Source organism: Chenopodium album, chromosome 5, assembly GCF_948465745.1.
Source record: "Chenopodium album chromosome 5, dcCheAlbu1.1, whole genome shotgun sequence".
Taxonomy (NCBI): Eukaryota; Viridiplantae; Streptophyta; class Magnoliopsida; order Caryophyllales; family Amaranthaceae; genus Chenopodium; species Chenopodium album.
In genome coordinates, this window is record NC_137838.1 from 15,714,177 (window position 1) to 15,731,445 (window position 17,269).

At 34.8% G+C, this 17,269-nt stretch overlaps 1 protein-coding gene and 1 pseudogene across 2 annotated transcripts; one reads left to right on the forward strand and one right to left on the reverse strand.

Annotated features, from left to right (window-relative positions):
* Positions 1–265: 265 nt before the first annotated feature.
* On the reverse strand, positions 266–646 carry LOC145632655 (uncharacterized). The gene has a single exon (XM_081685001.1). The coding sequence runs from the start codon at positions 644–646 to the stop codon at positions 266–268; it is 381 nt and encodes a 126-aa protein (XP_081541127.1).
* Positions 647–5,218: 4,572 nt separating this feature from the next.
* On the forward strand, positions 5,219–13,398 carry LOC145631974 (uncharacterized; annotated as a pseudogene). The gene is made up of 6 exons (XR_014112432.1): positions 5,219–5,647; positions 6,308–7,485; positions 10,002–10,131; positions 10,838–10,903; positions 11,577–11,826; positions 11,939–13,398. The product of XR_014112432.1 is annotated as an uncharacterized LOC145631974 (transcript).
* Positions 13,399–17,269: the final 3,871 nt, after the last annotated feature.

Consider the following 17,269-nt stretch of genomic DNA (forward strand, 5'->3'; position numbering starts at 1 on the left):
TCTAGTCTATGTAGATCATCAAGTTCTGACGACAGAGAAGCACACTCACTCAACATATTTGCATCAGGTACACGATTTTAGGCTTGCTTCAATTTTTCGCTTCTGTTTTTTTAATTCGCTTTTTCACATCCCCAAAACACTTTGCTGCCCACTTAGTAAGTATTCCAGCACAACTAGTAAGTTTAGCAACCACATTATTACTCGGCATCTCCACCCAAGCCTCTTTCACAACCTTTTCACACTCCTCGTTCGATAGCCAAAGAGCTTAAAATTTAAACAACTTTTCACTCCTCCCACGCTCATAATAGTTACTGGAAGAAAGCATAATTGGGGCATGGTCGGAGCGGTAAATAGGGAAATGCCAAACTTCAGAATACCGGAAGCAAGAGTGCCATTGAACATCACCAAGGAACCTATCCAATCGTTCACGGAGAAAAGTTGCAGGGTTATTGCCTTTCTTCCATGTAAATATACTCCCTTTATACCCTAAATCCCTTAAGCCGCAGTCGTCAATTGCACATCGAAATGCATCCATGTCATTTTCACTTCGTAAGGCACCACCTTCCTTATCCCCCGCACAAGTGATCTCATTGAAATCGCCAAACATAAGGCATGGCAACGAACTACCCCCTTTAAGACGTGACATTAGAGACCAAGTGAGGTGTTTATTTTAATGTTTCGGCCATCCATATACCCCAATTGCTCTCCACACCGGCTCATTATTATGATCACAAATGTGCGCCTCTATATGATGAACCGAGTATGATTGAACCGCCACATTAATATCCTTCCACCATAGCCCCATTCCACCCAAATTCCCAGCACTACTAAGACATATGCCATTCACAAAACCACAAATATTACAAAATCTCTCCAAACTAGCCGCATCAATCATCGTCTCCATTAAAAAGACGAGATTTGGCCTTTCTCTCCAGCACCAATCCCGGAGAGCTTTAACTGTCAATAGGTTGCCAATCCCATGATAGTTCCAACTTATAATTTTCATTGCTTTTTGAGGGCTTGGGCATCCCCAAGACCCTCTACTTGATTTAACCCGTCTCCAGAAATGATGCTATCACCAAGCTTCACTTGTTTCCGCGAATTTTCCACACCTTCCATTTCCTCATCACTGCTCCTTTCCATCATTGATCTTTTTTATGTATCCCTGCCCTCTCTACCCATTAAGCCCTCCCCATCAATTAAAGATTGACACCCTCATCCATTCTCATCACCCTCTTCCATTTTTTCCCATTTTTAATTACATTCTTCTCACCCAACTCACTACTACGCACTTCCTTCAACCCCTTTGCCACACTCATAATTTTATTTTCTGAATAGCCCACCCCCTCCCCACTCCTTCCACTACTAATTGTTTCATACGACCCCACTGACTTTCCAATATGTATATTTTTTGGTAAACTCACATTCTCCCCCTCCCTCAATTTAGTAGCCCGATCATCCACCAACTTCCCAGATTCTCCACTCCTTACCCCCTCCTCCACCCTTCTTGGTCTAAGAACCAGTTTATTAGTCTGCTCATCAGCAACTAAAGCAAGCCGAACGTCCCTGGACTTTGGTGACACGTCTCTTTCACTCGAGGGTGGAGATAGAAAGCTAAGTTTACGTGCAACACTCACCGGTTCAAGTTTAATAGCACTTGGGTTATTATACGAGATAGTACCGCCACCTTTCTTCGAGCCAAATTTCTCAACCAGCTTCCTTTCCTTCTCTCTATCAGATTGCATAGACCGTGAGATTTTTAGCGAAGATGCTCTAAGCCATGGCCCATATTGGTATACCACTTCTAAACTGCTATCATCCTCCTCCTCCTTCTTAGTACACTCCTTATCAGTATGGTCAAGAACACCACAATAGAAGCAAAAATCCGACAGTCGTCTCTCGTATTTGATATCCACCCACTTGGTCTTTCCATTCCGAGTAGCGAGGAATATGCCTCTGCGAAGTGGTTTATGCACCTCAACCAGCACCTTTATTCTTATGAACTCCCCCCACCCAAGCGGATCAGCATCATCAATCTCCACAAAACCTCCCAAAGAGTCCCCTATCTCCCGCATAACAGATAAACTTCTTTTATTGAATGGAACATCCATAATTCGAACCCACATTGGAGCGCGATCGAACACTATCTCAGTAGGTTGTTCATCATCGAACACTCAGCTTTTGTACTTTGTTGTTTGTGTTTGGTTTTTCTTTGGATTGACTTTACTATGACCCATTTTATATGGCGATTAGTGAGGTTGAACTAAAGTGAAGTACAGGTAGAAGGAGCATGTTGGGATTGAGCGAAGAGGGTTATATGCTATTTGTTTATTACTTATTGTATTGAATTGTTTATTTTTATCATTGACACTAACTTCAATTATTGTTTTAAAATTTTAGTTAGGTTTAAAAGGGCCTTTAATGGTTCCAACTTACTTGTTTAATGTAAGTTTATTTTAAAGTTAAGTTTGGTTTTATCAAGCTTTATTTTATTTGAGTTTTTGAAAGTCGGTCTTCCACAGTGTGACTTTGAAAATAGCCTTAGTCGTTATCACGGTGGCGGTAATATTGTGGATATTTCCAAAAAATGAGTTTTATTTTGAGTAAAAGAGTTTTTTAAAAGAAGCGAATTTCCAAGGTATTACAGTTGTCTCGTGACAATTCCTACACTTTGCAGCATCTTTTTTGTGTTCTCAAAATTTTCTGATTTTTAGTTGTCTTTTTTTTCGATTCTAGTTGTGAAAGATATTTCTCAATTTTCATAAGTGTAAAATTCCTATGCTTTTGACACATTATGGATGGTCTTTCCAATGCGGACTTTTTTATGCTTATGCCACAATGTTAATCAAATAATTACGCACATGAATATCTAGAACGTTTCAAGTCTCCTCCACTCATTCTAAATCAATTAGCAAAATAAATTTTAGGAACTAAAATTGAAATCCTCCCAAGTGGAGTCGCCAAAAACTTTAATGAATATTTCAAATATCAACTTTGAGCTCCAATGTGATCATGCATTTAAGCAAAGTGGCGTCCAAAAGAAAAGAAGATAAAGCAAAAGAGTCACCAACAAGTTTTAGGAACTTGTAAACCGCCCAAGGGTGTGAAGGTTACACCACATTCACAATCACAAAGATCGCTAACTCATTAGTGGTCTGGAACCACCGACAGGAAATTCGGGAATGATAGTACGAATACAACCTAAAAGAGATAAAACCCGCCCTAAATATGCCTCTACTTAATTCTTATGATATCCATGTGCGTTATCCGATCAAAATACATTCAATAGATTAATCCTAAACATATTTAATGTATATTGGTTGATTATTAATGCACAAATAAATCTATTATTGGATGATCACTTGAATAAAAATCATATTAGCTTAAATCAAATTTAATCAATTATCTTATTAGGCATGATTTCAAATACAAATTTCCTTAAAACCTGTAGAAAATGGCTTGATCAAGCAATAACAATAAATCATGAATAATCAAGCAATGTATAATTATTGACACAACAATCATCATCATCATCATCATCATCATCATAATAATAATAATAATAATAATAATAATAATAATAATAATAATAATAATAATAATAATAATAATAATATCATCAGTATATAATTAACAAGATCATAGACATGATATTAAACAGATAAATAACAAACCTTAGCATGTCACTAATAATAAAGACCAAAACGTTAACCAAAACATGATACTAGGAATCACAATCAACATTCTAACATGACACTATCCTAATTAACATGATACTAGAAATTAAAATAACAATCTAAGCATGATATCTACATCAAAAGAATAATTAAGTAATTGAATTACTCACTTTGAAGCCTCATACATCTTTCTATTAAAACAATACATACGTTAGTAAACTTCAAGAAAGATTAAATCAAACAATAAATCAATAATTGAAATATATATTTGGGACCAAACCCTCAAAACTATCAACCTTTCACGTCGAGCTCTAAGGCAACTTTGAAATTGGCTAGGAGTATGAGGAATCGTGACTAATCAAAGAAATATTAAGGATATGTGTATTTGATGTATTTATGCTAGACTTAGAAAGTCAAGAAAGAGAGAAAGATAATGCCACAAATGTTCACATCAGATAACATTTACTTCAACAAATTCCAATTATGTAAGGGAGCAAGACACTAAGCATTGAGAGTTCAAACATTTCATGGAGCCGAAATCTAGAATCCAAAATCAAGAGGGGGGGGGGGGAGAATTATATACTTCATCCGTTTTTTAATATTTGCAGCAATTCCCGAAAATGAAAATGTCATAATACTTGCAACACAATATAAATGGAAAGTTATTTTAGGGAATAACTACACTATTTCGCTTATTTAAAGCACATGACCCACTAAATTACACTACTAACAAGGGGCGAACATGGTTTGGTTTGGTGCGGTTTGAGTCCAAACCAAACCAAACCGCAAAATACGGTTTGGTAATTTTTTCAAACCAAACCAAACCATATTAGTATTGAAACCAAACCGTAATAATACGGTTTGGTGCGGTTTGGTTTGCGGTTTATGATGAGATGATATTTTTTTCTCAAAAATTGTCTTCACTAATTTATAATAAAGTTTAAATAAGTAGCCCAAACGGATTAAATTGTACTACAAAGTTACAATAAAAATAACAATCAACTAATCAAGTGCTATAAAAATAATACATAACACATTATAATAGTTTCCGTGTTTTTTTAAGTGATACACTTTCCATTTCCGACCGTGTTTTCTTTAAGTGATACAATTTCTTTTTTGGCAAAAAAATACATTAAAATATTATATCTTTCTCCTTTCATGGTCCCCACCCAAACCCACTACTACTTCTTTATTATATCTTTCCTCTCACATTCATTACTTTTCAATAAACTATTAACCCCACTATCTTTCTTTAACAATTTTTTAATACTCCACTACCCCACTTACCTCTTATTTTGCTTAAGTCAATTAAATTGCCTAAAACTATGTGCCGGTCAAAGTGTATCCTTATCCTATAAAAGCACCAACACACAAAAATTTAGGGTTCCTAATGAACATTGTACTGACCAAATTACCCCTGTATTTGTGCTTGCAATTCCTTATCTACAGTGTTGTGACTGATTTGCCCTCAAAAAATTCCATGTGCATCATTAACATATCACTGACTGAGCACATGGGCGGTCTCTCTCCTTCCTCAACTATCCTCTGCTTGCCGTAACTGGGGTGCTTTCCATTTCCTCAATCATGGCGTCCCCAATACCCTCCTTAATAAATTGCGCACAGTTGGGTCATTCTTCTTTGAAGATCTAGATGTTTTTGAGAAGCTTAAGTATGGTTGTGATCAGGGTTCTGCTGCTTCTGAAGGGTCTGGAAGTCGGATGCTTGTTATGCGATCTAGATGCGCACAGGTGGTTTCCTTAATTTTCTCGAGAAAATGTCAGTTTTCTCACCATATCTTGTTCGATTCCATTGAAGCATACTCCGTCTTCTCATCAAGAAAATGGTAGATGAGAGAAATAAGTAATTTTTCGGTTTGGCAATATTTTCATGGTGTTGAAATGGTGGCGGATCTGAGCAGCCGCTTCTCTATTTCCTTCATTTATCCTCGAATAAATCATCAACGAATCAAGGTAATTCCACTTTTCTTCATTTCAGCTGTAAAATTTGCTACCCTTTTAGGAATAGATCTAATACTCAATTTCGCAAATTATTGGGTCTGTTAAGAATTTTTTCGCAAATTTGCTACCCTTTTAGGGACGAAAGTTTGCTGGTTGAGAAGCAGAAAGGTTAAGAATTTTTTGATTTAGCAAATTATGGCTATGTGGTTCATAAATTTTGCAAGTTTACCCCATTAGGAAATGCAAGCACAATTCCTCTTCTTGAATGATTTAGCAAATGTTTTCATTGCACTGGGGTAATGATTTAGCAAATATAGTCAGCGAATTTGTTTGCAAATGTACCCCATTTCAATCCCTAATTTCGTCCCCATTAAAATCAAAATTTCGTATTAATTTTCAATTTAATTTTACAGTATACTCAATGGATTTGGGAGGACTAAATTGTTTGTTCCATTTTTATGGTGAGCCGCTTAGTTATCCGTAGGTCTATGGTTTTGCATGCTGTGTAAGAGTATTTCTCTTTTACAGCTTCTGCTCAAGTTTTGGGAAGTGGGATTAAGGTTTTAAAAAAAAGATTAATCTACTGTTTGGTTTGCTCAAGTGTTGGGAAGTACGGTTAAGGTTTTAATTTTAAAAAGATTAATCTGTTGTTTGGTTTCAAATCAAAACAAGCACATTGGCCTGGAATGTACCACAAAGTCTCTTTGTTGGAACTGTCGAGAACCTGGCCACACAGCCAGCAGCTGCCCTAATGAGGGCATTTGCCACAGGTGTGGCAAGGGTGGTCACCAGGCCAAGGGACTGTCATGTCCCACCACCACCACCCGGTGATGTGAGGTTGTGCAACAACTGTTACAAACAAGGCCACCTTGCACCAGATTGTACCAACGAGAAGGCCTGCAACAACTGTAGGAGGACAGGTCACCTTGCTCGAGACTGTACTAATGAACCTGTCTGCAACCTGTGCAACTTGTCAGGACACGTAGCAAGAGGTTGCCCTAAGGCAGATGATCTTGCTGGGAGAGGAAGTGTGGTTCGAGGTGGTGGTGGTGGTTACAGTGGTGGTGGTGGTGGTGGTGGTGGTTACAGGGATGTTGTATGCAGGAACTGCCAGCAGTTAGGGCACATGAGTAGGGACTGTGTTACACCAGTGATCAGCAATATGTGTGGAGGGCGTGGTCATCTGGCATACGAATGTCCTTCAGGGAGGTACTTGGATCGCTACCCCATGAGGTACTAATTGTTGAAGCTTACCGTGTGATGGCTATCCATGAGAATTAGGTGTATCGGCATATTTTTTGCCAGTTAGTTATGTTACTAGAATCTTGAAGTAGACTTTATATAGTTTCAGCTGAAGTTTTAAGTTGACAAGTTTCAAATTGTTCTTTGAGTGCTGTACTATTGAATGGAATGGAACTTTTAGCATTATTTGAAGTTTGTTGAAGTTGAGATTTGAAGAATTTGGATATTTCAATCTATTTTCATTTTATTTATTGCACAAAATTTATCAAGATTAATAAAAGTTATCTTGTTGCTTTGATCTCAGTTGTGATTTCTTTTAAAAGTTTGTTGTTTATTTGTTAGCTTCATTACAGATTTGACCCCTTTTGGTAGTAGGATACAGGTGAGTTTTATTGGCTTTGAAGAGGAAATTATATTTTGAGAAATACTCAATAAACTTCAAGGTTCAATCTTGAGCTCTTCCTTATGGACCAGCCTTTGCTTGAAGATCATGCTTGGATGTAAACTATGGCTTGAATACGCTTGATAAATACATTAGCTGGTGATTTTAATATGCCTGTTTGGAGCAGCTTACACATACCTGGATCTGTGCTACCTACCTTGTCAAGGTACTATTACTAACCCTTGGAAACTGTCACATTTCAAAACTTATGTGTGTATAATTCTTACTCCAATGCAATTATATTATGGTATCTCAGTAAGTTATGTAATTTGTATGCATTAGTCATAGGTAGCTAAAACATAAGTTCTTGCGATTTAGTGATGAGAGTGAGTGCAATATTGTCGTTGGAAAAATGGCCTGCTAGAGCGTTACCCCCAAACTTCTTATAGATTGAATCTGATTGTCAATAGGCAATTTGGCACGTTAACAATCTAACTACAATTTTCTTGGGTTTTTAGGACATTTGTCTCCTATCAGTTGCCTAACTAATCGACAAATAGATGTCAGAAAAGCTTTAAACACTGAGAAGAGTAAAACAATATCTCACTCATCTAATCATCTTTCACTAAACACAGGGAAAAATCCGAAAAGTAAAATCGAAAGCAAAAGAAGCTTAACTAAGGTTTCAGAAGTTAACTCATAGGTCCCTCTGTATTCTCTTACTTGAAACATCCGCAAAGGTTTCTTATCAAGAAGCTTGCAGACTTAACAACCCTTAAAAAGCCAATAAAGAGTCATTTTGCTTACTGCAGACTGAAGATTTCTGCTGTACAACTCTGCTTCTGCTTCTGTTTCTGTTTCTGTTTCTGTTTCAATTGATTAAGTAATTATTAACAAGAAAGTGAAAAGATGAATCTATAAAAACATGTAGAGGTCACTCACATGCAGTTTGATTACCTAAAAAAGCAAAAAGTAAGGCTTACAAGTTATAATATAAACAAGATTTGGAAGAATGTTGTTGGTAGGATGACAAAAGTGTGATCCAAGTTTTCTCAGTTGATTCTTCTGATTCAGTGAAATACTGACAAACAGCTGATTGTATGGCCACAACTTTTTTTAATGCTTCGTTTGCTTCCACTTATACTTTTGCACTCTACTCTCACATTATACAGTAACAGTACAGTTAGTTGAGGAGAATAGCTTATTTTATGTTGTAAAGTTTTTGTTAGGTAACATGAATAATACAATGTCTAGAGCCGAGTAGTTTGTGAACGGATTATCTCATTTACACCCCTATGTAACATACTACGAATATTGTTAGCTTGGCTGCTTGGAGTACATGCAGTGTTTGTGATTCATACTAATACGATGGTCATTAGAGGCGATTGTTTCAATTGTTGTTATGTTTTCGATTGTTGATCCTTATAGAATATGAGTTACCAACTCTGATTATTAACTGTTAACTATCATTGAATCGTCAAGGATGATGTTTGGGATGAACTACTTGAATGAACTGACAAACATGGTTTGCGCATTTGTTTTATAATACTTCCCTATTAGACATCTAAGCCATTAATTGAAGTGCTGCTGGTTGTTTCAGTCTATTATTCAGATTGAAGCTTGGCGAAAAACTAACAAATATGAGTACATATTATCATATTGCGTATTCTTTAGTGATAAAATATGACACTTTTGCATACCATTTTTTATATCGCTGTTTGATACAATACATATTTCTCATGAATTCTATCGATCGGTTGTAGCTATGAGTAGACTTTGATCTAATTATTGATTGTAGCCGTCAAGAGTCAATAAGACATGACAATTATAGCAATAACAACACATAAATCCACATATAATTGATTAGAATATGTATTTATGTGCTTTAGTCTTTTTCTCTGTATTTTTGGTTGTTAGTGGTAAAGCAATTATCTCATAGATTAGGAATCTCCAAGTCTGAAGCAAATACAAAGGTCTGATGCAAACTGGGTTTCACGTGCAGCCGCTATTTACTCACAAGAACTACCATTAGTCATGTTCTCTTGTAAATTCTTTCCATAGTAAATAATAAAAAATGATTTTGATTTCATTAATAAAAATAAACAAGAATAACTAATCACTTTTTATAGTAGTAAGTAATACGCCATATTAAATACATTATTATATGTCCCACACTTGTATTACTTGAGAATCTGCTAACCAATCAATATGAAAGTACTCCCTCCATCCCAAATTACTCGCAACGTTTAGACTTTTTGCACTATTCACACATCTCACTTTGACCATCTTTTTTAGCTTTTATATAAAAGCCAATGTAATCATGTAATATGTTGTTGTAATCATGTAATCATCTGATGTATCGATTAGGATTTGAGTTTGTCATAGCATAAATAGACTTACGTGAGAGAAAATCAAGCTAAAAGATTTTCTGTTTAAATAGAGATATTCAGAGGGAATGGAGATATATTGATGATTGAATTTTCTTTTGTATTTGGGAATTAATGAATTTGATAGCCATATTAAATTGCTTTTGTCTTGTGAGAAATTGATGGGTTGATTAGAATTTTTTATTTTAACGGCACAATAAATAATGTATATGAGAATATTTAAAGAATAATGAGATTGATTGTATTGAGGGAATGGGATGTAATGATAATTTGATTCTCTCCAATTTGTGAGAACTGATTCATTGAAGGGGGTATTATGTTGCTGAATTTTCTTTTTTCCTTCAATTATAATCAGTTACAAGAAGGTTAACCATGCTCAAGGCGGACAATCAAGAGGAAATTCAGGACCTGTGACTCCTGATTTAATGCTGCTACCAGTTCACGTTATGTAGAAAATGGTGGCCATGTACAGTATACCGTACAAGGTGGATTTATTTTCTTAATTTTTTTTTCAGCAATTTGTTTGGTTTTAATAATTGTTATCTTTTTTCCCTCAAAAAAAAAAAAAAAAAAAAAAACAATAATAATAATTGTTATCCTTTTGTTCTGGGTAATATGGCTGTTTGTAAGATTAGTCCCTTGCTGTTTTCCTTGCTCCTTACCGTTGTTAGATAATATAGAGCATTTAACATATCTGACATTAGTAAGCTTAGATCATTGCAGGAACGTAACCGCTACATATTTTGCAGTTTAATTATGTACTTTCAGCCTACTTTGCAACTTGAATCTTAATTAAGTTGTCCCACTAGATTCAAAGATTTTGGACTGAATTATTCAAGTATAGAATATATGGTAGGATATTTCATGAATATGGACTTTTTCCTTTGATTAAATTCACAAACTTAGAATGAGGAACATAGCGGTTGGTGAAATGACTGAAATCATTAGTAGCATCAAATGGGTATCAGTCATTGTTTTTTTCCAAAACTTAAGGAACTTTGTCTACTATTCATTTTTTGGCTTCTTGATTTGATAGTATTAGTTTGACAAATAGCATGGTTTATACTATCATTTTCAATTAATGTTGCTTCATTTCAGTATCCAACATTGTGACTTTTGTTGGTCTAAATGGATGAACAAAATTCCTTTATCTTTATTGCTCATTTGGTTTTCCTTTTTTTTTTTTGGCAGCATTGAGGCAGCTTCTGCTGAACATCCCACCACTGATGTCTTTATCCAATTTGTGTCTTATATAAGGTTAATTTCAGTCATTCTCCGTCTATTACTTTTTTGTTACTAAATTGATATGTGCTGTGCACCTGTCAAATTTAGTTTGAAATTCTGAATTTGATCCCTGGATGATAAGGATAGGAAAGAGGAATAAAATCAGGAGATAGCTGTATTTCCCAACTCTGATTGTATAAAGGCAAAAGCTAAACTATACAAATAATATTTATGGGTGATTGTTTCATAATTTGGTGATTATATGACCGTTGTGGGTGCTAAAATTATGATTCTTGATATGATTTGTGGGATTAGATTTTGGTTTATGTGCTTATTTGTCTATGTTTCTGTAATGCTTTATTCACTTGGTTTTGTTTGATTTTTACTGGTTATTACTCTGAAATATTTCAGCTTTCATTATTTATGTTATAGCCCTCTCACATATTAACTTAATTATGTATTTGTGTTTTCTTTTCTCATACGGATAGTCGGATATTACTTAATAGAGCTTGATCATGAACTCATTGATTAATTCTTAATTAGCATAACTTGTGTCCAGATCTTGACAATTAGATATGATCAGGATATAAAGAGAGAAAGATCTAAAGGAAACGAGAAAAAGAGTGAGCTAAAAGTGAATTAAGAGTTATTTCCTTCTCTCGGTTTTCTGTTATTTCTGATCTTGCTTAATTTTTGGCAAAACCAGAATCTGAAACCCAGGGATTCCCTGAAAGATCAGCAATTAACTCATCTTATGCTCTCCGGACCACGGTCACAAGAACTCGTTGTAGTAAAAGGACTAGAGCGGTGGAAGGAACTGATGCAAGGAAGACTCCGGCAACGCGAACCACTCAAAATAGAACATCTTAGGAAGCCTCAATCCAAAAATAATATGGAAGCTGAATTTGAGGCTGAAAATGACCAATCTGATGTTACTGACAACAGTGTGCTTCCTGGTAATGGTTTTTTAGAATTTTAATTTGGATGTTATTTCCTGTTTTTGATTTCTGAATTTTGTTTCTACTTGTGTTGGAGGTGAGATTAAGGAAATTTCAAAAGTGGTTTCAGGACTAAGTGTCGAATTTAAAGGACAAAGTGAACCCCAGAAGAAGGTAGAGTAGCAAGTCAATGATGGGCAAGAAGTCATTGATTTCGATGCACAAGAAGAGGTTACCGAGATGTCGAATGACAGTAAGAAGGTCGACTTCCACAGCTTCAGTCGAAGGGATCTCCAAAATCCATGTAAGAAAAACAAGAGACTTGCCAACAGTACCAATGCTGCAATGGCTGCTTTGCTTGAATCTCTCAAAATTGTAAATGGCTGCTTTGCTTGAATCTCTCAAAATTGTAAGTTTCTTTTTCTACCATATCTTAATTTGGCTGCTAATACCTAAACCATACGTCTTAATTTTTGTATAGTTGACTTTGGAAGCCAATGACTACATTTATGTATATTAGGTGTGATCACTTGATAAAATTGGGGTGAATATGCCATTAAGATGTTAATTTGTAGATAGAGGGAGTATAACTTGATTCTATCGGGTGGGTGACAGGTTTGAGAAGGTGGGTATATGGGTCAGGGTGGGTGTGTATAGGGTGAATGGCTCTTAATTTATGCTTGGTCCATGGCCAATGGCTGGGTATAGATTTCATGTCCTTTATTTACATCACTAACTTATGAACTCCTGCCCTTAGTGGTCTGCTGTCTCTCCTTCTGTTTCCCTGGTAATATGTGACATTGCAATCTTGCATGAAGTGTGATGGGAGTGTAGAATCAAAGTTTTTCTTTATTTGTGATTTTTGTCATTGAGACAGGGACAAACAAAAGAGTGTTCGAACTGTCAGAGCCAGATGATGAAGCATCGAATAGGTGAACTTTATAGATTGGCATTAGAGGTAACCTTGCACACAAATCGTAAGATGCACCTAATAAAACAGAAGTAGAGAGATCTCCGGCATTAAAATCAGATGAACCTAACATATTAGCAGTAGAATTTACTTGACTTACTTCTGTACCTGAATCTTCTATTGAGAGGCCTTAAAGTGCATCATATTATGGTATGGGTTCTATGAATCAAAAAATTCTCTCTTGTTTAACATTTATATTCACATTTACTGAAGTGCCTTGTTCTACCTTTGAATAATTATTTAGGTTGGACAGTTGAAGAGTTTTGTGTACAGAAGGATTTAGATCGAGCTAACTGCAATTGTGTGCTTGATAGGTTTTGGATGTTGAGCACGATATATTTTGGTGTCCTCATTTGGAGAATTTGCGGGTTGCACCCCTTGGATCCAAGCATAGTTTCTCAAATAGAACATAGGAAGTTGTATAAATCCTTTTTTGCTACAAACTTGAACTACTACTATTTCTGAGGCAATGTATATAATTAACTTCCTCCTTAAGCTCACTATTTAATTTTTTTTTTTCTATTGATCCTAATTATAGATCTTCTCCCTTAAAATTAATGTAATGATCTATGTGTCATACTTAAATTATTGGGCTATTAGATGACCATTTTGCCCTTGAATTATCCATTCATCTCCAAAAGTAAATTTAATTCATTGCCTCTAATAAGAATACTGTCATATATGCAGAAATATATTAATGGAACCTGCTGTATAAATTAAGCGTGTATGTATATGATTGTTGTCATACTCTAATTAGAGCGATCGATACAAGAATTGATTCTCTATTTGCTAAGAACATGGATTCACACACAAATAAATGACCCAAAACTTAAAGCGTTAAAGAATAGTACTAAAAAATTAAGATCATATAATTTATAATTGAAGATTGAAGAATTAATACTCATATTATATTATCATAATAGCCCTAATCAATATGGGCACAAATCAAGAGATCACTTCAGAATAATAGGGTGATTAGGGAAATTAGCTTAAGAAAGAAAATTAAGGCAATTATCTCAAGATGTCACAAAAAAAAAAAAGGATAGTGATAGAGAAACCACTTATACCAAGATGTTCAAGTACTAATTAAATGATTGCTTACTTAATATAGCTTGATCATGAACTCATTGATTAATTCTTAATTTACATAAACTCGCCTCCTGAACTTGCAATTAGATATGATTAGGATATAAAGAGAGAAAGATCTAAAAGAAACGAGAAAAAGAGTGAGGAAGAAGTGAAAAGTTCAATTTAACAATTAGCTTTTGATAAGCTTAGCTTCTTTCACAATATTTATTGATTAATTAATCAGAATTGACAAGTATGAGAAAGTCAAACTAAGGATTGTGCTCGAGAGTGATCAATAAAGAAAAGAAAGATAAATTAGAAAATCAGGGCAATTAGCTTAGGGGGTGGAAAGAAAGAAACCATTTTAGTGAGAGAGACCACTTAAGAAAGATCCATCACCTAAGAAAGTTAGGGCGATTAGCTTATGAAAACGAAATTAGCTTAGGAAAAAGGCTTCATAAAATTTGAGAGAAAAAGGGACCACACAAAAAAGATCACTTAAGAAAATCAAGACAATTATCTTAATTTAAGAGAGAAAAAAAAAACAACCACTTCAGAAAAATCATTTATGAAAATAATGTCAATTGGCTTTGAAGGGATGAGAGACCGATTACGAAAGATCACATAAAAAAATTGAGGCAATTAGCTTAGAAGTGAAAGAGAGAAAGATGAGTCACTTAAGAAAGATCACTTAAAAATTGTGGCAATTAGCTTAGAAAAACACAATTAGCTTAGGAAAAAGCTTTCTAAAACTCAACTGCTATTAGTCGCTCCCAAATTACCAGGTAACGCTCCCTTTTTGACTTGAATGGACCACTATGCCCTTTATGCAATTTGGGTTATAAAAAGGACCTTGTTCCCCATTTGGACACAATACATGAAACGGTCCCCTCACTTCACGACATTGCTGTCCCGAGCTTCCCAAAATCGGTCCCCACGACCTTGCAACCAAATCGGTCCCCACGACCACCTAAATTTTATATTTTCAAAAATCGTTAAATTTTCCGACGGGTCTTGGGTCATGGACGGCGAGTGGAACATACGTACGCCGGAGAATGCGTCGGATCATTTTGTAAGTTTTTTTTTTTTCGGTAATTAGGACATCCGCCTAAAATTTCCGGATGTCCTAGGTACATCCGCCTAAAATTTCCGGATGTACCATGGAACATCCGAAAATTTCAAGCGGAAGATGGGATCCGCCTAAAAAATCCGGATGTTCCATGGTACATCCGGAAATTTCAGGCGGATGTACCTAGGGACATCCGGAAATTTTAGGCGGATGTTCCTATTCAATTTTTTTTTTTTTTTAACTGTTAAGTACGTTTATTCAATTTTTTTTATGTTTATTAAGTTTTTTTTTTTATGTATTTTTTTTTCGTGGTCTTGTGATTATTGTTGTGATTTAGTATTTGATAATTAATGTAATTTTGTTGTATTAATATGATTATTAGTAATATGTTTATTTTTTGTTTCATTATTATTATTATTATTATTATTATTATTATTATTTATATTATTATTATTATTATTGAAAATATTATTATTATTATTATTATTATTATTATTATTATTATTATTTTTATTATTATTATTATTATTATTATTATTATTATCAATATTATTGTTATTATTATTATTATTATTATTATTATTATTATTATTATTATTATTATTATTATTATTATTATTATTATTATTATTATTATTATTATTATTATTATCGTAGTTGTTGTTGATATTATTGTTGTTGTTGTTGTAGTTGATATTATTATTGTTGTTGTTGCTGTTATTTTTATTGTTGTTGTTGTTGATATTGTTATTATTAATTAGTAGAAATATAATATTAATATTAATATTATTATTATTATTATTATTATTATTATTATTATTATTATTATTATTATTATTATTATTAATTAATTAATTAATTAATGTTATGGTCTTATAAATTGTTTTGTAGTTATTGTTATAATTTTTTATTATCATTAATATTGTTATTGTTTTGTATTTGTTGTTATTATTATTAGTATTGTTATTGTTATTATTATTATTATTAGTATTGTTTTTATTATTTTAATTATAATTAATATTATTATTATTGTTTTTATTATTATTATTTTGACATAAAGCATGTTTTGTTTAATTTGTATAGGATATGGAATCTGAGGAAGGCGGTGACGGTGTGAATTATAGTGGGAATTTTGTCACCGATACGTTTTTTCCTACATTTGACGATGTTGTTACATGGGCTGATGGTGTTTCCATAAAATTGGGATTTATATTGGTGAAATCGTCTTATAACAAAACCAGAGATGGTCGGCCGTATCGGTATTTGCGATGTGATCGGTCACGAAGGAGCAAGCCGAGAGATTTGGAGAACGCGATACGGAAGGACACCAAAACCAAAGCTAATGGTTGTCCATTCTACATCAAGATATATTATGATGTCAGCACCGAAAGTTGGAAGATCATTGCGAAAAATGATCACACCGGGACACATAACCACCCAATGATTGTGTACCCAGAGGGTCACCGTAAAGTGAGCGGATTGAGTCCGGGGGCAAAACAGGTTGTGCGGGACATGACAAAGTCCAAGGTTGCTCCCCGTAACATCATGTCCACTATTGCCGAGCAATTTCCTGATGATCATCCAAACATCCGACACATTTACAATTGCCGAAATGACTTCAGGATGGAGATGTCCGAAGGAAGAGGAGTTGTTCAGCAATTTCTTCATCTGGCGAGAGAGAGTAAATACATTTACTGGTTCACGAACGATGATGACAACGTTTTGCAACATGCATTTATGGTGCACCCGATCATGGTCAACATACTCCGCACATACCCACATGTCATAGGTATGGATTCTACTTACAAGACCAATCGATATAACATGCCTTTCTTTGAGATAGTAGGCGTGACACCGACAAACCAGAATTTTCTAGTTGGATATGTTTTCATGCGCGACGAGTGCACGGCTAGCTATCGGTGGGTGTTGCAAAGATTAAGGGAGTTGATTGGGTTTGATAAAGAGCCATCTGTATTTATTTCAGACCGTGATCTTGGGCTATGTGCGGCTTTGAGAGAAGTCTTTCCAGGGACATCACATTTACTCTGTCTATGGCACATCAACAGAGATGTGGAGGCTAAGGTGACAAAGATGTTTGGAAACAAGACGGTTGGTGTCAGTTTTAGAGCTGGGAGATGGTTTAAAATCGTGAATGCAACAACACAGGCGGAGTATGATCGTGCTCTAACTGCCATGCAAGTGAGGTGGGGAAAATATCCGGAAGTGATTCAGTATGTTCAGAGAACTTGGCTTTGTCATAAGGAGAAATTTGTGAAATTTTGGACGAACCAAGTTCTTCATTTTGGTAACACCACCAACTGCAGAGTTGAGAGCCAACATTCAGCAGTGAAAAC

Bases quoted from the DNA above. Each gene is read 5' to 3' on its own strand.
- LOC145632655 (XM_081685001.1), bottom strand. From the start codon at position 646: ATGTCACGTCTTAAAGGGGGTAGTTCGTTGCCATGCCTTATGTTTGGC.